At 52.9% G+C, this 16,942-nt stretch overlaps 1 protein-coding gene across 3 annotated transcripts; it reads left to right on the top strand.

Moving 5' to 3' along the window:
- The first annotated feature begins 1,115 nt into the window (after positions 1-1,115).
- On the top strand, positions 1,116-11,138 carry NMUR1 (neuromedin U receptor 1). 3 transcript variants are annotated; one of them, XM_005610709.4, is made up of 3 exons: positions 1,116-1,270; positions 4,209-5,097; positions 7,455-11,138. In XM_005610709.4, exons 2-3 carry the CDS (start codon positions 4,248-4,250, stop codon positions 7,835-7,837), a joined length of 1,233 nt encoding a protein of 410 aa, XP_005610766.1. In that variant the 5' UTR covers positions 1,116-1,270; positions 4,209-4,247; the 3' UTR covers positions 7,838-11,138. The 3 variants fall into 3 exon arrangements, with proteins under 3 accessions (XP_005610766.1, XP_070126758.1, XP_005610765.1); XM_070270657.1 differs by having other exon boundaries at positions 1,116-1,467; XM_005610708.4 differs by lacking the exon at positions 1,116-1,270 and adding an exon at positions 2,164-2,399.
- The last annotated feature ends 5,804 nt before the right edge of the window (positions 11,139-16,942 follow it).

Raw genomic sequence — 16,942 nt, 5'->3', positions numbered from 1 at the left:
CAACTGGCCCCCAGAGGTCCTGGAGGTCCTCCCTTGGCAGATTTGCTGTCCATCAGAGTTGGGCCCTGAGCGCCATGATCTGGGTGGAGGCCCACCAGCCAAGCTCAGGAGATTGAGGTATCCACCCAGAAATCCTGGGATGGACGTGGCCCTGGGGAAACCATCTCAGGACAGAGTAGGGGGGCAGCAGGACGCCATCAGGCCAGGATGTGCAGCCATGGTGGTCTCGAGCTCAGGCCCAGGGGCCAGGCCACCCAGGGCCTTCTGGACAGTGCTACAGCCATGATGACCATCAGGCCTCTCCTTTTGGGGGGCTACCCTTTCAGCCTGTTAATGCTGTGAAGGATGCAGCCCACCGTAGGAATTCCTGACTGGTGGTGGGAGCTGTTCTGCCCTGTAAGGCAGGGGTGGTCTTTCTCTATCTTTTCCCGTGCTCTGAGCATCTCCCAAAGGTCCACAGTTGGTTTCAGGCCGCTTAGAGTGTGTGCAAAGTAGTCAGAGTTGTGTGTGTGAGTGTGTGAGCATGTCCAGTGATGGTAACAGGGGTCCACAATGCTCATCACACGCTAAGTGCTATTTCCCAGCCATCCTGCCTGCCCTTCATTGCTCATCTGATACGATAGCAGCCTCGATCCTGAAGGCTCCACGGGGTCTTGCATCTGGGGCTGAGTGGTTAACTCTCTGGGACACCTGAGAATCCTTTCCCCCAAGGACTTAGGGACCTCTGCGCCTGTACTGCCTACAATCTCCCTGTGCCCAGGACTGTGTTTATGTGGGCAGCTCCTGGGGAGGTGGCCTGGTGGAGGCGGGGACCATCTGCCCCAGGCTACCTGCAACTTCCCTGTGCCTGGGGCTGTGTTTACGTGTGCAGTTCCTGGGAAGGTCGGACTGGTGGAGGCTCCCAGAGGGTCTGACTTCCAGTCCTCAAGGCCAGACTGTGACTCCTGGGGAGGGGTGGGGGCTGGGAAAGTCTGGGGGAAGAGGGTTGCGTCTCCAGTTGTCATTAAATGGAGACAGTCCCACCCGACTTTCTTGCTGCTGGCCTTGTGCCTCATGGCCCTCTTACAACAGCGGCAACAACGGTTAGCACATTCTACAGGAAGGGGAACCAAGGCACAGAGGGGCTGAGTCTCCCCACACAGCTCCACAGCAGGCTTCCTGGGTCCTGGGGCTCTTTGGAGGGCGTTTGTCAAAAACGAGGATTTCTGGACCTGGCTGAGACTAACTGAATCGACCCTGGGAGGAGGCCCAGGAGCCAGCAGTTTAGCCTGTGAGATCCCTGTTTCCAGGCTCCGTAGCAAGTTCCTGATGAAATAACTTCCCGAAGGAGCTGGGTGGAGGGGCGGGGTGGAGCAGGGCAGGCCTCCCTGCTGGGGTCTACGTGAGGACAGTTTGGGGAGCAGGAGGAGGCTGGGATCCCAGCATCCGGGGCTCTTTCCTCCCTCCCCGTGGACACCCTACAGGAGGGTGAGAGGGGCAGGGGGGCCATCTGAATGGGTGTGGGGGGGGGTATTTGGAAGTGAGAGAATACAGTGAGAGGGCACTAGGAAAGCAAGTGGTAGGTAGGGATGTCCACCCCGACACTAGACTTTGGGGTGTTCTTTTTCAGAAGGAAGCGGGGGTAGGGGGTGGGCCTTCAGAAGGTTTTCCAGCAGAGGAGCCATGGTGTTGGGGGCTCAGGAGATGACTGGGCTGTGGGAGGACGGACTGGAGGCTCCTGGGCAGTCCTGGGAGGGGAGGAGGACCTGGACTCAGGGGCTGGAGGATGGAAGCGGGGACAGATTTACTGCTGTCCTGGGGCTTGGGAGGAGGAAGGGGAAGTGTCCCCTTGTGAAGCCTAGGAGGGGCGATGAGACCCTTTGGGGCACGTTGACTCAGAGGGGCTGGCCGGCTGGCCTTTGGAGGTGTGTCTGAAATGTGGGGCAGGAGATGGGGGCTGGAGGGACACCGTGATAAGGAGTTATGCCAAAAGTCAGCACGCTGGAGGGCAGCATGTGAGACCCAGGACACTCAGACTCTCTCTGAAGCTCAGTTTGCTCATCTGTAAAATGGGTTGTTGGGAGGGTTCTGGGGGGTAAAGGCGCTCCTGGAAGCGCCCCGTGAAACGCGTGGAAACACAACCGCTCTGCTTTGGGTGGGTGAGGGGGCGCAGATGAGCGTGTCTGGGTCCCGCGGCCGCGCGGGCTGCGGGGGCGGCCCTGCCCCCTGGTGGCAGTCCGGGCCAGGGCGCCGGGGCCCCCGACAGGCGGGGCGACGGGGCTGCTCGGGCCGGACGTCCTCGGTCCGCCAGTCCGCTCGCTCCTGGCGCGCGTCTGTCAATCGGTCGGTCCAAGGACGCCTGCCCCGTGCTCGGCGCGTGGGCTGCCGGCTTCGGGGTGTCGCGGGCGGCGGACGGCATGGTAGGTGAGCCGAACGCCGGCCGGACGCGGCGCGGCAAGGCGGGAGGAGCGCGTGGCCAGGGGTTCCCCGGGGCGGCGGAGATCGGAGGGCCCCGCCGGGACGCCCCCTCCCCGGGGGGCTCGCAGCCTCCAGGGTTATTTGTCTTATTGTGGGCCACGCGCGCCACGGGGCTGGAGGCTCCGGGGCGGCGACCCTTCCTGGGGGCGTCCGGCGCCTCCCGAGCGGGCGCCCGCGCGGTCCCAGCTCATCCCCGCGGTTCCCCGCTGCGCCCCCGCCTTGGCGGGGTGGGGAGTGCGGGTGCGGCGGGGACCGGAGGGAAGTTTGAAGGGATGAAAGAGCGCCTGGATCCCAAGATGCGGGCATGAGGTGCGAGAGAGGCAGGGAGGCTGGGGGAGGCTTCTGCCAGAGGCGGAAGGTGAGGAGGAAGATGCTCGGGACTAAGAATACTTGGGGTCTGGGAGAGCGAAGGACCTGGAAGAGAAAGTTGAATGATACGTGGGCGACGCGAGGGCCCAAGCTCCGATCTGAGGAGAGGAAATGAAGCTGAAGGAACAGGGAGAGGGTCCAGGACCCGAGCCTGAAAATGCGCGGTCGCTCCGAGAGGAGGGTTGGTGGTGGGCTGGGGAACAAGCTCAGGAGGGCATCAGGGCTGCTGGCTTAGGGCAGCTCCTGGCCTGTCACGCCGACCCACATGCCCAGCCGAATCCCTTTCAGCCTCTGCCCCATCTCTCCTGGACTCGCCTCCCTTTCCCTGTGGGAAGTAGGATCGTGTCACCGTGCATTGAAATGGAGCACCTAAAATGAACCAGACACACTCCTGAGAACTTTATATGTATTTCCTCCTTTAATCCTCACAGAAACCACGAGGTTAGGCTCTATCGACATCCCCATTTGGGATCCTTCATCCTCCCAGATGAGGAGACTGTGGCACAGTGAGGGGAGGTCACAGAAGAGGGCGGCAGAGCTGGCATTTGACCCCAGGCTAGTCTGTTTAGCTCCATGGCCTGGTTTCTTGACCAATATGTTTGGTGGACTGACAAAGAGATGGGGAGCCCGAGAGAGGACAGGGAACCCCAGAACTGGCGGTGTCAAGGGTGTCAAATATTTCAGCTTTGACCAGTTCTAGTGATAGAAAGCAGAAACAAGAACCAACTTTTGCATCAGCATTATAGTTTTTGGCCATTTCATACGCTCACTGGATCCCCACCGTGACCCAGTCCTCACAGTGGGGTGACAGATAATCAGGCCCTTCTGTGTGTCAGGCAGGCCCTGTGTTAATACCTTTCGCGGATTAAATTCCTTCGATCCTTGTTATATGGAAATAGCCACAGAAAGGTTACCATGCAAATGGTCACACAGCCTGGAATCCAGGAGGCTGGATTTGAATCCAGGCAGTTGCTTCCAGAGCTCTTGCTCCTAAAGACCATGTGACACTGTGCATTGTGCCCATTTATGGATGCTCAAACTGAGCGCTTCTCCCAAAGTCCATGGCTTGAAAGGGAGAGACACAAGGGGAGACTACTGATGGCAAAACCCATGCTTGAGAGGGGTCCTCATTTATTCGAAGCCTTCAATAGCCCGTGAAATTTAAAACTGAAGTTCCACTTTTTATCATTTTTAAGATGTACATTTTTACATCTCTGAAGTTGTAACGCATCTTACAATGGATGACCGAGTTTTTTCTTTCTCAGAGGTACATAAAATAACGGTCCTCCTAATGTCAATGGCACTTTTGGTTTGATGAATGACAACGGAGCCAGGGTTCCCCGAGTGACTTTTCTGGGTGTCTCTCTCTCTCTGTTCCACAGGCTCCCCTCTGCCTCAATTGCTCCATCCTCCCTGGAGACATGTCCCCGGGGCGTTCAAGGATCCCCATGCTCTGCAACAGCAGTAGGGCCGGGAGGCTCTTTGACCCCAAAGATTTGAACCTGACTGATGAGGAGCTGAAACTCAAATACCTGGGACCCCAGCAGACGGAGCTGTTCACGCCCATCTGTGTCACGTACCTGCTGATCTTTGTGGTGGGCGCTGTGGGCAACGGGCTGACCTGCTTGGTCATCCTGCGCCACAAGGCCATGCACACGCCCACCAACTACTACCTCTTCAGCCTAGCCGTGTCGGACCTGCTGGTGCTGCTGCTGGGCTTGCCGCTGGAGCTCTATGAGATGTGGTCTAACTACCCCTTCCTGCTGGGCGCCAGCGGCTGCTACTTCCGCACGCTGCTCTTCGAGACAGTCTGCCTGGCCTCTGTGCTCAATGTCACGGCCCTGAGTGTGGAGCGCTATGTAGCTGTGGTGCACCCGCTGCGGGCCAGGTCCGTGGTGACTCGGACCCGTGCGCGCCGTGTGCTCGGGGTCATCTGGGGCCTCGCCGTGCTCTGCTCTCTGCCCAACACCAGCCTGCATGGCATCCAGCAGCTGGACGTGCCCTGCCGGGGCATAGTACCCGGCTCGGCCATGTGCACCCTGGTCCGCCCACGGGCCCTCTACAACCTGGTGGTGCAGACCACGACTCTGTTCTTCTTCTGCCTGCCCATGACCACCATCAGTGTGCTCTACCTGCTCATCGGGCTGCGGCTGCGGCGTGAGAGGCTGCTACTGCTCAGGCAGGAGGCCAGGGGCAGGGCCAGGGCCAGTGACACCTGCAGGCTCCAGCGACTGCAGGATAGGGGTCGGACGCAGGTGACGAAGATGCTGTGTAAGTGTTGCTGCTGGGAAGAGGGGCTGAGCCGGGCACTAGATATGAGACTGGGGTTTCCAGGACCTGCGGGAAGGGGCTGAGTGTCTGGGTTTACGATGGAGGCTGAGGGTGAGGTTTGGAGCAACCCTCTGCCCCTGTGTGTGTGTATATGTGTATATGTGTGTGCGTGCATGCGGGCAGACTTTTTTTAGATGACCCTGAGAGAAACTCACGCCAAAGATAAATGTTAACAGCTCGTGGCAGGATCTGCTACCCAATTTTTTTTTTAAAGATTTTATTTTTTTCTCCCCAAAGCCCCCCAGTACATAGTTGTATATTCTTCGTTGTGGGTCCTTCTAGTTGTGGCATGTGGGACGCTGCCTCAGCACGGTTTGAAGAGCAGTGCCATGTCCGCGCCCAGGATTTGAGCCAACGAAACACTGGGCTGCTTGCAGCGGAGCGCGCGAACTTAACCACTTGGCCATGGGGCCAGCCCCTCTGCTACCCAATTTGCGGAGCCCAGTACAAAAGGAAAATTCGGGGTCTCTTGTTCAAAAATTGCTAAGAATGTTGAGACATCAATAGTCGAGCTTTAAACCAAGCCCAGAGCCCTTCTAAGCTTGGGCCCCTGTGCAAACGCACAGGTGGCACACCCATGAGGCCAGCCCTGGTTCACGGAACCAAACCACAGATTGGTCAGGGGCATGTGGCTGGGCTCCAGGGTGACAGAGCTGTTCGTGGAAACTGGACCCTCCGGGTCTTCCATCTTTTCTCCTAAACCTGTCTTGGCTCTGTCCTTCCCTACAGCAGCCTGGAGGCATGGCCACAGAATTCCCTTCCTTTAGTGGCTACTGAGAAGTCTCAGGGCAGGATTTTGACTAATGGGTTTAGGGTATGGCCCGCCCCCGGGCCGGAGGGGCAGGAACCACATGGTGGAATCTGGGGAGAGCAAGGCTCCCGAAAGAAGAGGAAGCGGTGTTGGAGAGGCAAGATGGTGAATTTCTTCCATCCATGTCTGTGGTTCCCTGGGGACCACAGGAGTGACCGTGGTCTAAAGGAGGCTCAGCAGGAGGCGTGCTTGTGAGGGTCAGTGCGCAGAGCCCAGGAGAATCAGGGCAGGGGTGCAGACTGGGGCCACCCAGGGCATGCCCAGCTGGGTTGAGGCTCTGGATCCTACTGTGGCCTAGGCCTGGCTCTTTTCCAAAAACAGTGGCCCTGGGGAAGCAAAACAAACTGATACGAAGCCAGTCATTGACCTCCTCCCCATCCTGCCCCACCTCAGCAGGGCCTGAATCAGGCAGGTGGAGTGAGCCAGGGCAGGAAGCGCTGGGGCCTTGGTCAAAGCCATGGGCTTATAGCCGGCTATCTGGGCACTGGCCCATTCCCAGAGAGAAACGCACTTCTCTTGCCCCCCAGGAACAGTGCCCCAGAGTGTGGGGTGATTTGTGCAGCCCCCTAAGATGGGGCTGACCCCAGAGGTCTGGGCTTTCCTCCCAGCTCTGCACTGTGAAGCCTGCTCTACAGACCAAATGGCCATCCCCGCCCTGCCCCTGCCTCCTACTCCCCTGCCCCACAGGGCTGGGTCTGCTCAGCTGGGGCGGCTCTGCCCCGGGAAGGTGGGTGTTTCCTAAGCCTGCCTTGCTTGCTGGCCTGGGGCTCTGGCTTTCTTCTCTCCCTCCCACCGGCCCCATCTTCACCTTCTGAGGGCCGACTGTGCACCAGGCTCTGTGGTGGGGACATTGCAAGTGACATCCTGATTGAAATCCAGGATTATGAGGAAAACCACCCTGGGGTGTGACGAGGAAGACACTGCAGGGGAAAGATCATAAGTCAGAGAAGCAAACACGAGAAACAAGACACAAAGATCCAGGCAGGCCTGGTGGCCGAGACCCAAGAAGGGCGTGGCTGGGGGAAGCTCTGGGGAAAGAGTGAGGGCTTGGCCAGCCTGGCCTGCCTTTGGCTGAGGGGTGCAGGGGCTCAAGTAAAGCATCAGCGGGCATGAGCCCCGAGTGGGCTCCCAGAGCGGGCCTTAGCCCCACAGTCTGTCAGGCTGGGGCTCAGCATCCACAGCTCAGTCATCCAGTCCCAAGTTCCATGATGAGAGAACCGGACTGGGCCAGCTTGGCTCAGGCGTCTGCACCTGGTGCAGTCGGCTGTGGCTGGAGCAGGGCACACGCCCACTGCCGTGTCCATGACAGTGGTGAGAGCAGCCTCGGCAAACAGGCGCAGCCAGGGCAGACAAACTTCCAGAAACTTCCACATGGACAATGGGCATGGGTGGTCTGTGGGACAGGAGAGGAGGTGACAGTGAAGCCCCGGGAAGGCGGTTGAGAGGGCCCCGGTGGGAACCCAAGTCTCCCTCTCTGTCCCCGCAGTTGTGCTGGTCGTGGTGTTTGGGATCTGCTGGGCGCCGTTCCACATCGACCGCCTCATGTGGAGCTTCGTGTCCCACTGGACCGAGAGCCTGCACCTGGCCTTCCAGTACGTGCACGTCATCTCCGGCGTCTTCTTCTACCTTAGCTCCGCCGCCAACCCCGTGCTCTATAGCCTCATGTCCAGCCGCTTCCGGGACACCTTCCAGGAAGCCCTGTGCTTGGGGACTGGGTGCCACGGCCACAGATCCCACTGCAGCTCCCACAGCCTCAGCAGGGTGACCACGGGCAGCACCCTGTGTGACATGGGCTCCCTGGGCGGCAGGACCTACCCTCTGGCTGAGAACGGTGACCCAGAGGGACAGCAGGAGACTGGCCCCTCCTGAGTGGAGCCTCAAAGCAGTGTCCCCCAGGGGGGACCAGAGGGCCACTCGCAGCTTTGAGAGCCACACTCGTCCTCCTCTGCGGGGGTGTCTTCATGACCTGTCCCCCTTTGTGCCCCGTCCCACTTCAGCCTAGAAACTCTGACCAGCCCCTCAGTGACCCCTGCCCCCACCCACGCATTGGAAGGGATATAAAGTTGCTGTCTGCCCTCCAGAGCCCCAGGCCCTGGCTCCAGTCCTTCCCCGGCAGGAATAGCGCGGTTGGTTAATGGGCACAGCCGGCCTCCATCTGGGACTCCCCGACCCCACCCCCACTTTCTGAAACGTTTCCATGGGCCTCTACTCTTCCCTCCCATTTCTTGTTGAGCTTCTGCAGGGTCTGGCCCATTCTGTCCCTCTCTAGCTCTTGGCCTGCACCTGGGACCCTCCTCCCACCTGACCCCTCCCTGCCCCCCAGTCGGCTCATTCTGCTCTGGGGTCTCCTCCGTCTGGTGGCACTGCTGGGCGGCGGGGGTGCCAGGGATCCAGGGGACCTGGTTCCAGTCTCAGCCCGGCTGCCACCACCTTGCTGCGTGGCATCAAGCAAATGGCCTCACTTTGCAGGCCTTGGTCCCCTGTTTGCAAAATGAAAGGGACCCTCACCTTCTAAGCGTCACGCTTTGGCACTTTGGCTGTGGTTTGCTGTGCGTGCATAAGTCACTGCTTGTAACGAACACAGCTGATCCCCTCAGATTAACAAGGCGGAAATTACTCTCTACTTCCTCGTCACCCCCACCCCTACCTCTCCCCTGACCTCCACGTGCACCCCCAGCCCCAGCCACTCAGGACATGTGCTTTGCTCCTCCTAGAACAGCTGTGAGCAGGACCCCTGCCTGCCTCTGTCCCACGGCAAGGAGAGTCCCTGTGAGGACAGTTCTGCTTGGGGCTCAGGGAGGTGACAAGAGGGACAGGACAAGTAAGTCCAGAAGCGAAGTCCCATCCCGAATCTGCATGGGCCAACTTGGTGTTCATCGGGAGGCAGTCAGTGGCTGGAACTTGTCCCTGCACGCTGTCCTCCTGAGAGGAGACTGCAGTGGCAGGAACCCTGGCCTACCCGACGAGGAGCTGCAGTGCCCGGGCCGAAGCAGGCAGCATGCTACGGGGGCCACTGGTCCCACTTCTCCCTGAGACCCGCTACCCCAGACCCCAGCTTCCCTGCCTGGAAGGTGGAGGAGATTGTACAGGCTTGCACGTAGCGTCCTGGAGTTTTTGAAGTTCAGTTATAAAAATAACAAATGCTCATTGTAGATAATTTGGAAAGTGCAAATAGGCAAAAATGAAAACAATTTTAAGTAATGAAAAACCACCCTTGTCAGGGACCTGGGGGGAGGGGGAAATGGAGAGTTGTTTAACGGGGACAGAGTTTCAGTTTTGCAACATGAAAAAGTTTGGAGATTGGTTGCACAGCAGTGTGAATGTGGTTAAACAATATTGAACTGTACACTTAAATGGTTAAGATGGTGAAGTTTAAGTTATGTGTATTTTACCACAATATTTTTTAAAGAAAGGACTAAGTCTAAAGGAAAAGAAAAAAAAAGCCACGGGTAACTTTCTTCTCCAGAAGTAAGCATTATATATAAGATAGGAGGGGGGAATGGGATTCTTCGGAGAAAGGAACTTGCGAGAAAAGACTGTGCAGAGCTGTGATGCCCAATGTCGCCTCTGAAATGAGCTCCCAGGGGGCCTTGGGGTGGCGTGTGGGGAGCAGCCAGACCCCAAAGTTCAGGCTGGAGCCTGCAGTTGTTCCCAAAGACTAACTGTGGACTCCCAGGGGCCTCTCTTAAGTGACAGTCAGAGATGACTTATGCTTCTAAGGAACTTTGGTCAGCGTGTATTTATAAAGGGCCTACTATGTGCGCTGGGCAGACGGGGGAAGGTGGGGCTGTTCTGGGCTGCCCCTTGAGAAAAAGGGATGGAGGTGGAAAGGCCAGCCAGCAGGATCCCACCCTCTCTAGGAAGCAGCATCCCCTGCAGCTTGCTCTTCCACAGTGGTCGGGGTGGGGACAGAATTCTCCTGAGTGCCCAGTGCCACTCCCAGGCCAGGAGTCCTCAACTCATTTTAAGTGTCTGGCTCATCTGGGACACAAGTCACCCACATCCCTCCTCCTCCTGTGTTCAAGGGTGGGACCCTCTCCACTTCCCGTCTGCTCCACTCCTGCTGTTATCCCGGGCGACGTCAAAGTCCACGTGGATGGCCCACTGCTGCCCTGGTATCAGCTCCTGATCTTTCCTGCAGCTCTGAGACCTCTCCTCCATGCTGGCCTCTTGGCCCCTTGGTCACACCCTCACTCCCAGGACCTCCAGGAGTTTTTCCATCTCTGGGAGTGTGAACTCTTGATCATGACCGCCTCCTTCTTGCTCTCTTACTCTGTTGTCCCCATGATAGATTGAGTCTTCAACCTCATCCAGCCTTCCTGCTTCTCCACTGCTCTGCTTTCTCCCAGTCCATCAGCTTCCTCTGACCTTCACCTCCTTTCTGATGGGTCCTGGACCCCACGGTCACCACACACGACCCGCTCTGCCAGTATTTCCGAGGGCCAAGGTGAACGCACTGGCATCACCCTCTCCTTCTCAGAAAAAAGTTTATTTTCTTTTGGAATTCAAAGTCCAGGATTAGTCTCCTAACAAACAAAGCTGCATTTGCCCACCCTTCCATCTGCTCGGGCACTGTAGAGTACGCAGCTCTTCACAGCGGTTCTTACATAGTCAGATGGTATTTCCAAATCGATTCTGACTTCCGGGAGCCCATTTCATTTTGTACACTTTTCAGAGTCTCCTCCCTTCCCCATTCTTGTCTTCTAATGGATCCACCAAGTTTTCTTTGTCCCAAGTTTTCCTTGTAGAGGGGAGTTGCCTTTTGGGGGGCTCCCTAGCATTTGAACTCCTCTCCATTGGGTGTGTGTGAATCTTGGTGGGAGACCAAGCTGGGGCTCCCACTAAATAAGCTGAAAGTGCTCCCGACCCTCTCCACCACTGATGACACAGTGACAAGTGGCAAGTCACTGATGACATGACTTGCACTCAGCCAGCGGGATGACCTGACTTGGGACTCCTATAAGGAGCAAGTGATACTGAGACCCACGACAGCGGGGGCAGCCGTGTCCAGGGCAGCGGTGCTAACAGCAGCATCTTGTGCAGGCTGCTCTGGGGTTCCTGCTGCCCAGCCTCCCTTGGTTTCTTCCCATTTTCTCTGCCAGTTTTTCTAGCTTTCCTGTTAATGTTCTGAGCTACAGAGAGCCTTTCAATAAATTCCTTTTCTGCTTGAGTTGGTTTGCTGTTGTCTGCACCCAAGAACCTTAACAGATCTATCCATCGCTGGTTTGAAGGTTACACATTCTATTTGTTCTACTTGTGGTTATCTTTACACGTTTCTAACATAAGCAGATAGTATCACTGATGTTTTTAAAACCTAAACTACAGTCTGTAATACTTAATCATCACTCTCAGTCTCTCTCACTCTTTTTTTTTTTCTGTTTGAGGAAGATTAGCCCTGAGCTAACTGCTGCCAGTCCTCCTCTTTTTGCTGAGGAAGCCTGGCCCTGAGCTAACATCCGTGCCCATCCTCCTCTACTTTTTTAATATGTGGGACGCCTACCACAGCATGGTATGCCAAGCGGTGCCATGTCTGCACCCGGGATTCGAACTGGCGAACCACGGGCCGCCGAGAAGCGGAACGTGCGAACTTAACCGCTGCTCCACCAGGCTGGCCCCTCACTCTGTCTTTAAAACTATCTTTTTCTTTTTTAAGAGGTGAGACAAGGACAGATTTAAGGAATTTGAGTCTAGAAACATATTTACATTTTTCTAACAGTCTAAACCTCTTCAGCAAAAGAAAAGAACTTTAGTATGCTTCTACTGACAAAGCTGTCTCTGGAATCAGGCTGCCCTGGTTTGAATCCTGGCTCAGCTAGTAATTACCCTTAAAAGTCAGAATGGACTTAGGCCAAAGTCAGACTGGACTGAAAGGTATTGACATTTCTAAAGAAAGAATGCGCAACCTGCTTGCACACAAATAAGAGTCAGAGGCCAACGCTGACAGCAGCATCCATCTAAACAGTGTCTAGGTTCCTAAATCTACAAGGTTTGCTCTGAGGATAGTAGTTACTTTCCAAGGTAAACGTCCCTTTGTGTGGCCTCTATAAATGCAACACCCCAACCCCACCCTCTTTCAAGCTTCTGCACAGGGCAGGACAATTGAGAGTTTGTTTAGGAACAGAAGCCAAGTCCCAGGTGAGGGACAGGGGGATTCAGGGAAGGCTGTACCTGGCTGGGTAAGAGTGCCCTGGCTCAGAAGAGATGGCCACAGGCTGGGGCTAGACTGGAGGGCCTGGAAGCTGCTACCGCACGCTTTGGAACATCTACACGAGTACCTGGGATCTTTTAATCTAATATTCAAGTACCTTCATGAGCTCTAAGCAATGTGGGCATCATTCCCTCGGCTAAGAACTACTGAGCAGCACGTGCCAGGCACTGCACAAGGCTGGGAAGAGGGGCATACAAACATATTGGCATATAAGTGCTCTGACAGCTGGAACTCTGAGACACAGATGAGAGGCACCTGCCTCGGTGGAGGGAAGGCTTCCAGGAGGAGGTGATGCTGCTCAAGACTCAAAGTCCTGGGAGAAGGGCTCCAGTTGGCCTCTGAGCTTTGGGTGGGGGAGGGTGGAGCATCTTTAACAACAGTTCCACCAAAACTGAATCCAGGGGAGGAGGGGGGAGACCCTAAGGGAACACGGGCTGTCAGGAGGAGGAATGGACACTGGACAGGCCAAGTGCATTGCTCTCATTCCTCGGACTTCCCCGGGCTGCCCTTCCTGGAACTTGGATTTGGAACTGTCTCCCTGTCTGTCCGCCTCCATCAGACATGCATAGGCAGGATTTCTTTTATTTCTATATTAGTAAATCCAAAAAAAATGAAGTACACACAAGGAAAATAATTACTTCTATTCCCAACACCTACATTAACCACTGTTAACATTTTAGCAATTTGATTCCTATCATTTTCCCACACATACCCCCTCCCCCCATTAGTAAATAATAGATTGTTTTCAATCGTTTGCTTTATAAAACAACTGCCTGGAACCTCTGGTAGAAGGTCGATGGTTATAATGGATGGATGAAGCTGACAACACTCAAACTATCTGATCAATTTTAACATCGCTGAAAGTGGGACAACTAGACGTTAAGCGCCTCCTAGAGGAATTCAACAGAAGTACATGGCACCAACCATGAACCCTTTCTGCAAAAAAACGGGGCCTGAATCTCAGGGAGCCTCCAGACCAACTACCAGTTTACCCGCTGGCTGGTGGCACAGCAGTTAAGTGCGCACCTTCCACTTTGGTGGCCTGGGGTTCCTCGCCTGGATCCGAGGTGCGGACATACGTACTGCTTGTCAAGCCATGCTGTGGCAGGCGTCCCACATATAAAGTAGAGGAAGATGGGCATGGATGTTAGCGTAGCGCCAGTCTTCCTCAGTGAAAAAGAGGAGGATTGGCAGTGGATGTTAGCTTGGGGCCAGTCTTCCTCAGCAAAAAGAGGATTGGTGGCAGACGTTAGCTCAGGGCTAATCTTCCTCAAACAACAACAACAACAAAACCCAATTACCAGTTTATAAGAACCCCGAGGATGGAGGAATATGTTCAAGATACCCCAAAGGTATCAGCCAAATCCAGAATAAGGACAAATGACTTGGCTTTTTCAACAATAGTATTTAGGAGAGGTTCTCTATTATATCTTTAAAAAGATTTAAGACATGTCAACCAAATGTAATGTGGAAATTTTTGAATTCAAACAAACCAACAGTAGAAAGATATTTCTGAGACAGAAAACTGACCGCAGACTAGCTATGAGATGCTAATCAAGGCTCATATCCTATAGAGGTACATAACGAAGTGTTTACAGGTGCACTGATGGGGTGCCTAAGATTCACATTAAAATACTCAAGCAAAAAAAAAAAAAAAGGAAGAAAAAAAAGGAAGGGAAAAAGGGAAAAAAGTGGGGCAGGGAATAGTTGAAAAGAAAATGGCAAAAATATTGAAGTTTGAAAGCTGGGTGATGGGTAAAAGGGGATTCATTTTTTATTCTATTTGATGTATGTTTGAAAATGTCCACAATAAATTTATTTTTTAAGTATACAATAAAGATTCACATATTTATCTCTCCATCACTGTGACTGCTTCTCTAGGTTGGATACTTGTAAGTGGAATTCCTAAATGTAAGGAATGAGAATTTTAACTTTGGCAATTGCCAAATTTCTCTCCAGGTGTTTGTAATCAGCGAGTTCAGGACACACTACCCCAAAATATGGCATCTCGGCATACTGAATATTTTAAGCTAAAGGAATCTGAAAAACAGCAGGTGCAAGGACTTTCTGACCTTCAGAGACCCCCTCATGTGAGTGGTGCCCTTCCTACACCCGGCAGAAAGAAACATCCTTCTCTCTGAAGACAGGGACCCCGAGAGGGAATTTGAACGAACAGGCCTTGCTGTTTCCCCCAATTTACTACACTCAGCTCATACTCCTTTTCATCCTATCACATTTTTCCACAACTCTATACCATTCATCAAACCTAAGATAAAAACGCTCAGGTTTAACCACGTCTTTGGATCTTCATTTCCTTATGAAGGCTTCCATATCACATAAAATTTATATTAAATAAATTTGTACACTATTCTCATTTCTCCTTTGTTACAAGGCCCCCAACCCAGAACTTAAAGGGTAGAGGGAAGATACATACCCTCCCCCACAGTAACAATTTGCTTTTTCACCAATTTCCCCATAATCCCCAAACACTTGATTGATATTTTAATTTGTTAATGTGATGGAGAGAAAATGGTATCTTCTTGTTTTAAATTGTATTTCTCTGATGGTTGTATAGTCAAACATTTCTTCCTATCTTCATGTGCTACCTAAATGTCTTCTGAAAACTGCTTTTCACCTCCTTTGCCCATTTTTCTGTTTGTCTTTTTCTGATTTGTTATTCTCTCATATTCCGGTACTACATTTTTGTTATGTTACAAATATTTCTTCCCAATTTCTTCCTTATATGTAAAATTTGTTTACAGAGACTCTTGCATCCAGAAGTTTTTGTTTGTTTTTTTAAGATTTTATTTTTCCTTCTTCTCCCCAAAGCGCCCCCAGTACATAGCTATATATTTTTAGTTGTGGGTCCTTCTAGTTGGTGCATGTGGGACGCCGCCTCAGTTGGTGCCATGTCCGCGCCCAGGACCGGAACCAGCAAAACCCTGGGCCGCCGAAGCAGAGTGCACGAACTTAACCACTCGGCCACGGGGCCAGCCCCGCATTGAGAAGTTTTAAATTGTAATGTGGTCAATTCTATCTAAATTCCATTTATGAATTTTTCTCTTTGTGTCTCAAGAAGGACATTCATATCCCAAGTTCTTATCACTGATTTTAATAAGAATGCTTAATTTTTGTCGTCAAATGTTTACATTTTCACAGGTAAGTTTTATCTAAAACAGTTATGTTTTTCTTCCTTTAGTCTGTTAATTTGACCTGTTTCCTTATCTGGAAACATCTTTGCATTCCAAGAGATAAATTCTACTTGGTATTCTTTTACTATACTGCTTGATTCAATTCACTCAACTTGCTAACATTTTATTTGAACTTCGCATCTTTGTTCTTAAGTGAAATGGGCTTTCGTTTTCTTTTGAGTTGTCCTTGATTAGTTTTCTTAAAAACCTGTAGTCTTGCAAAGTAAGTTAGGTAAAAGTATTTAGTGATGGGCTGGCCTGGTCGCACAGCGGTTAAGTGAGCATGTTCCGCTTCGGCAGCCCGGGGTTCGCCGGTTCGGATCCCGGGTGCCGGGACATGGCACCGCTTGGCAAGCCATGCTGTGGCAGGCGTCCCACATATAAAGTAGAGGAAGATGGGCACGGATGTTAGCTCATGGCCAGTCTTCCTCAGCAAAAAGAGGAGGATTGGCAGCAGTTAGCTCAGGGCTAATCTTCCTCAAAAAAAAACAAAAAAAAAGTATCTGGTGAGGATGTACCAAATCTAAAACACGTAGGCAAATCGTCCTTCCTAATTCTCCTTCGTTCCTGGTTTGTGACTTTATTCTGAAGCTGGAATCAGTGCAGGACCCCTTACAACCCTTCTCTGCCCCCCAAACACACAAGTATTCCAAAGTGCCCTTTTTCAATTCTCAATGTGGGGATAATTCCCAGGATTTTGATCCTACCACAAGGCCTACAAGTGCTGACGGTCATTGAAAGAGCATGTTAGAGATGGTTTAACTCAAAGAAATTAGGAGACAGTTGTTGACACAAATAATCCATAACCAACCTATAAATCAAAATTGGGGTGAGTTTATTCTGAGCCAGAGTAAGGATTACAGCCCAGGAAGGCCTGAGAAGGTGTTCCAGAGAAGGGTGGGTTTCAGTACAATCTTCTATCTTTTTAGAACAAAGAGCATACATTAAACACACCCAGGGTACATTTTCAAAGAGGTATTCAGTTGCAAATTAGCAGGTCAACATGACCATGACCATCACCATGATGCCAGGAAAGGGACTAATCCTGGCGTTAGCAGTAGGGCACAAGAGGGGACGAACGCATTCTTTGTATCTTAAGAGAGTGCATTCCTTACTTTAATGGATAAGCAGATGTATAATGTATGTCTGACAGGCCATAAGTTAGGCTTTCTAGTCTAAGCCGAACCAGTTTTGAACTCAAATAGTTACCCCATATACCTCAATATGTAAAAATCTCCTGTCACCGTATTAGGGCTGCAAATCAATGGCCGGGGACCACTTCCCTAACCTCTGTGAGCCTCGATTTCCTTAAATCTAAGACGAAACTATTAATAACGTGGAAGTCACCAAGTTTGCTTTTAGAAGTCCATGATAAAAGGTACGAAAAACCACCCAGGACGACGCCTGGCACAAAGCAGGCATCCCCACGCCTCAGCTGTGACCATCACTACTGTCACTAGCTGCTCCCACGGCAGCTTCAGACGCGGTGGGCAGCGAGGGACGGCCCGGGGACAAGCGGCGGACCCCGGAGTCCCACCGCCGGCTTCCGGCCTCCGCCCGCCTCGCGTGGAAACG

The sequence above is a fragment of the Equus caballus genome, chromosome 6 (assembly GCF_041296265.1).
Source record: "Equus caballus isolate H_3958 breed thoroughbred chromosome 6, TB-T2T, whole genome shotgun sequence".
Lineage (NCBI taxonomy): Eukaryota > Metazoa > Chordata > Mammalia > Perissodactyla > Equidae > Equus > Equus caballus.
The sequence above is the reverse complement of the archived record's forward strand: the minus strand, read 5'-3'. Positions and strand labels throughout refer to the sequence as shown.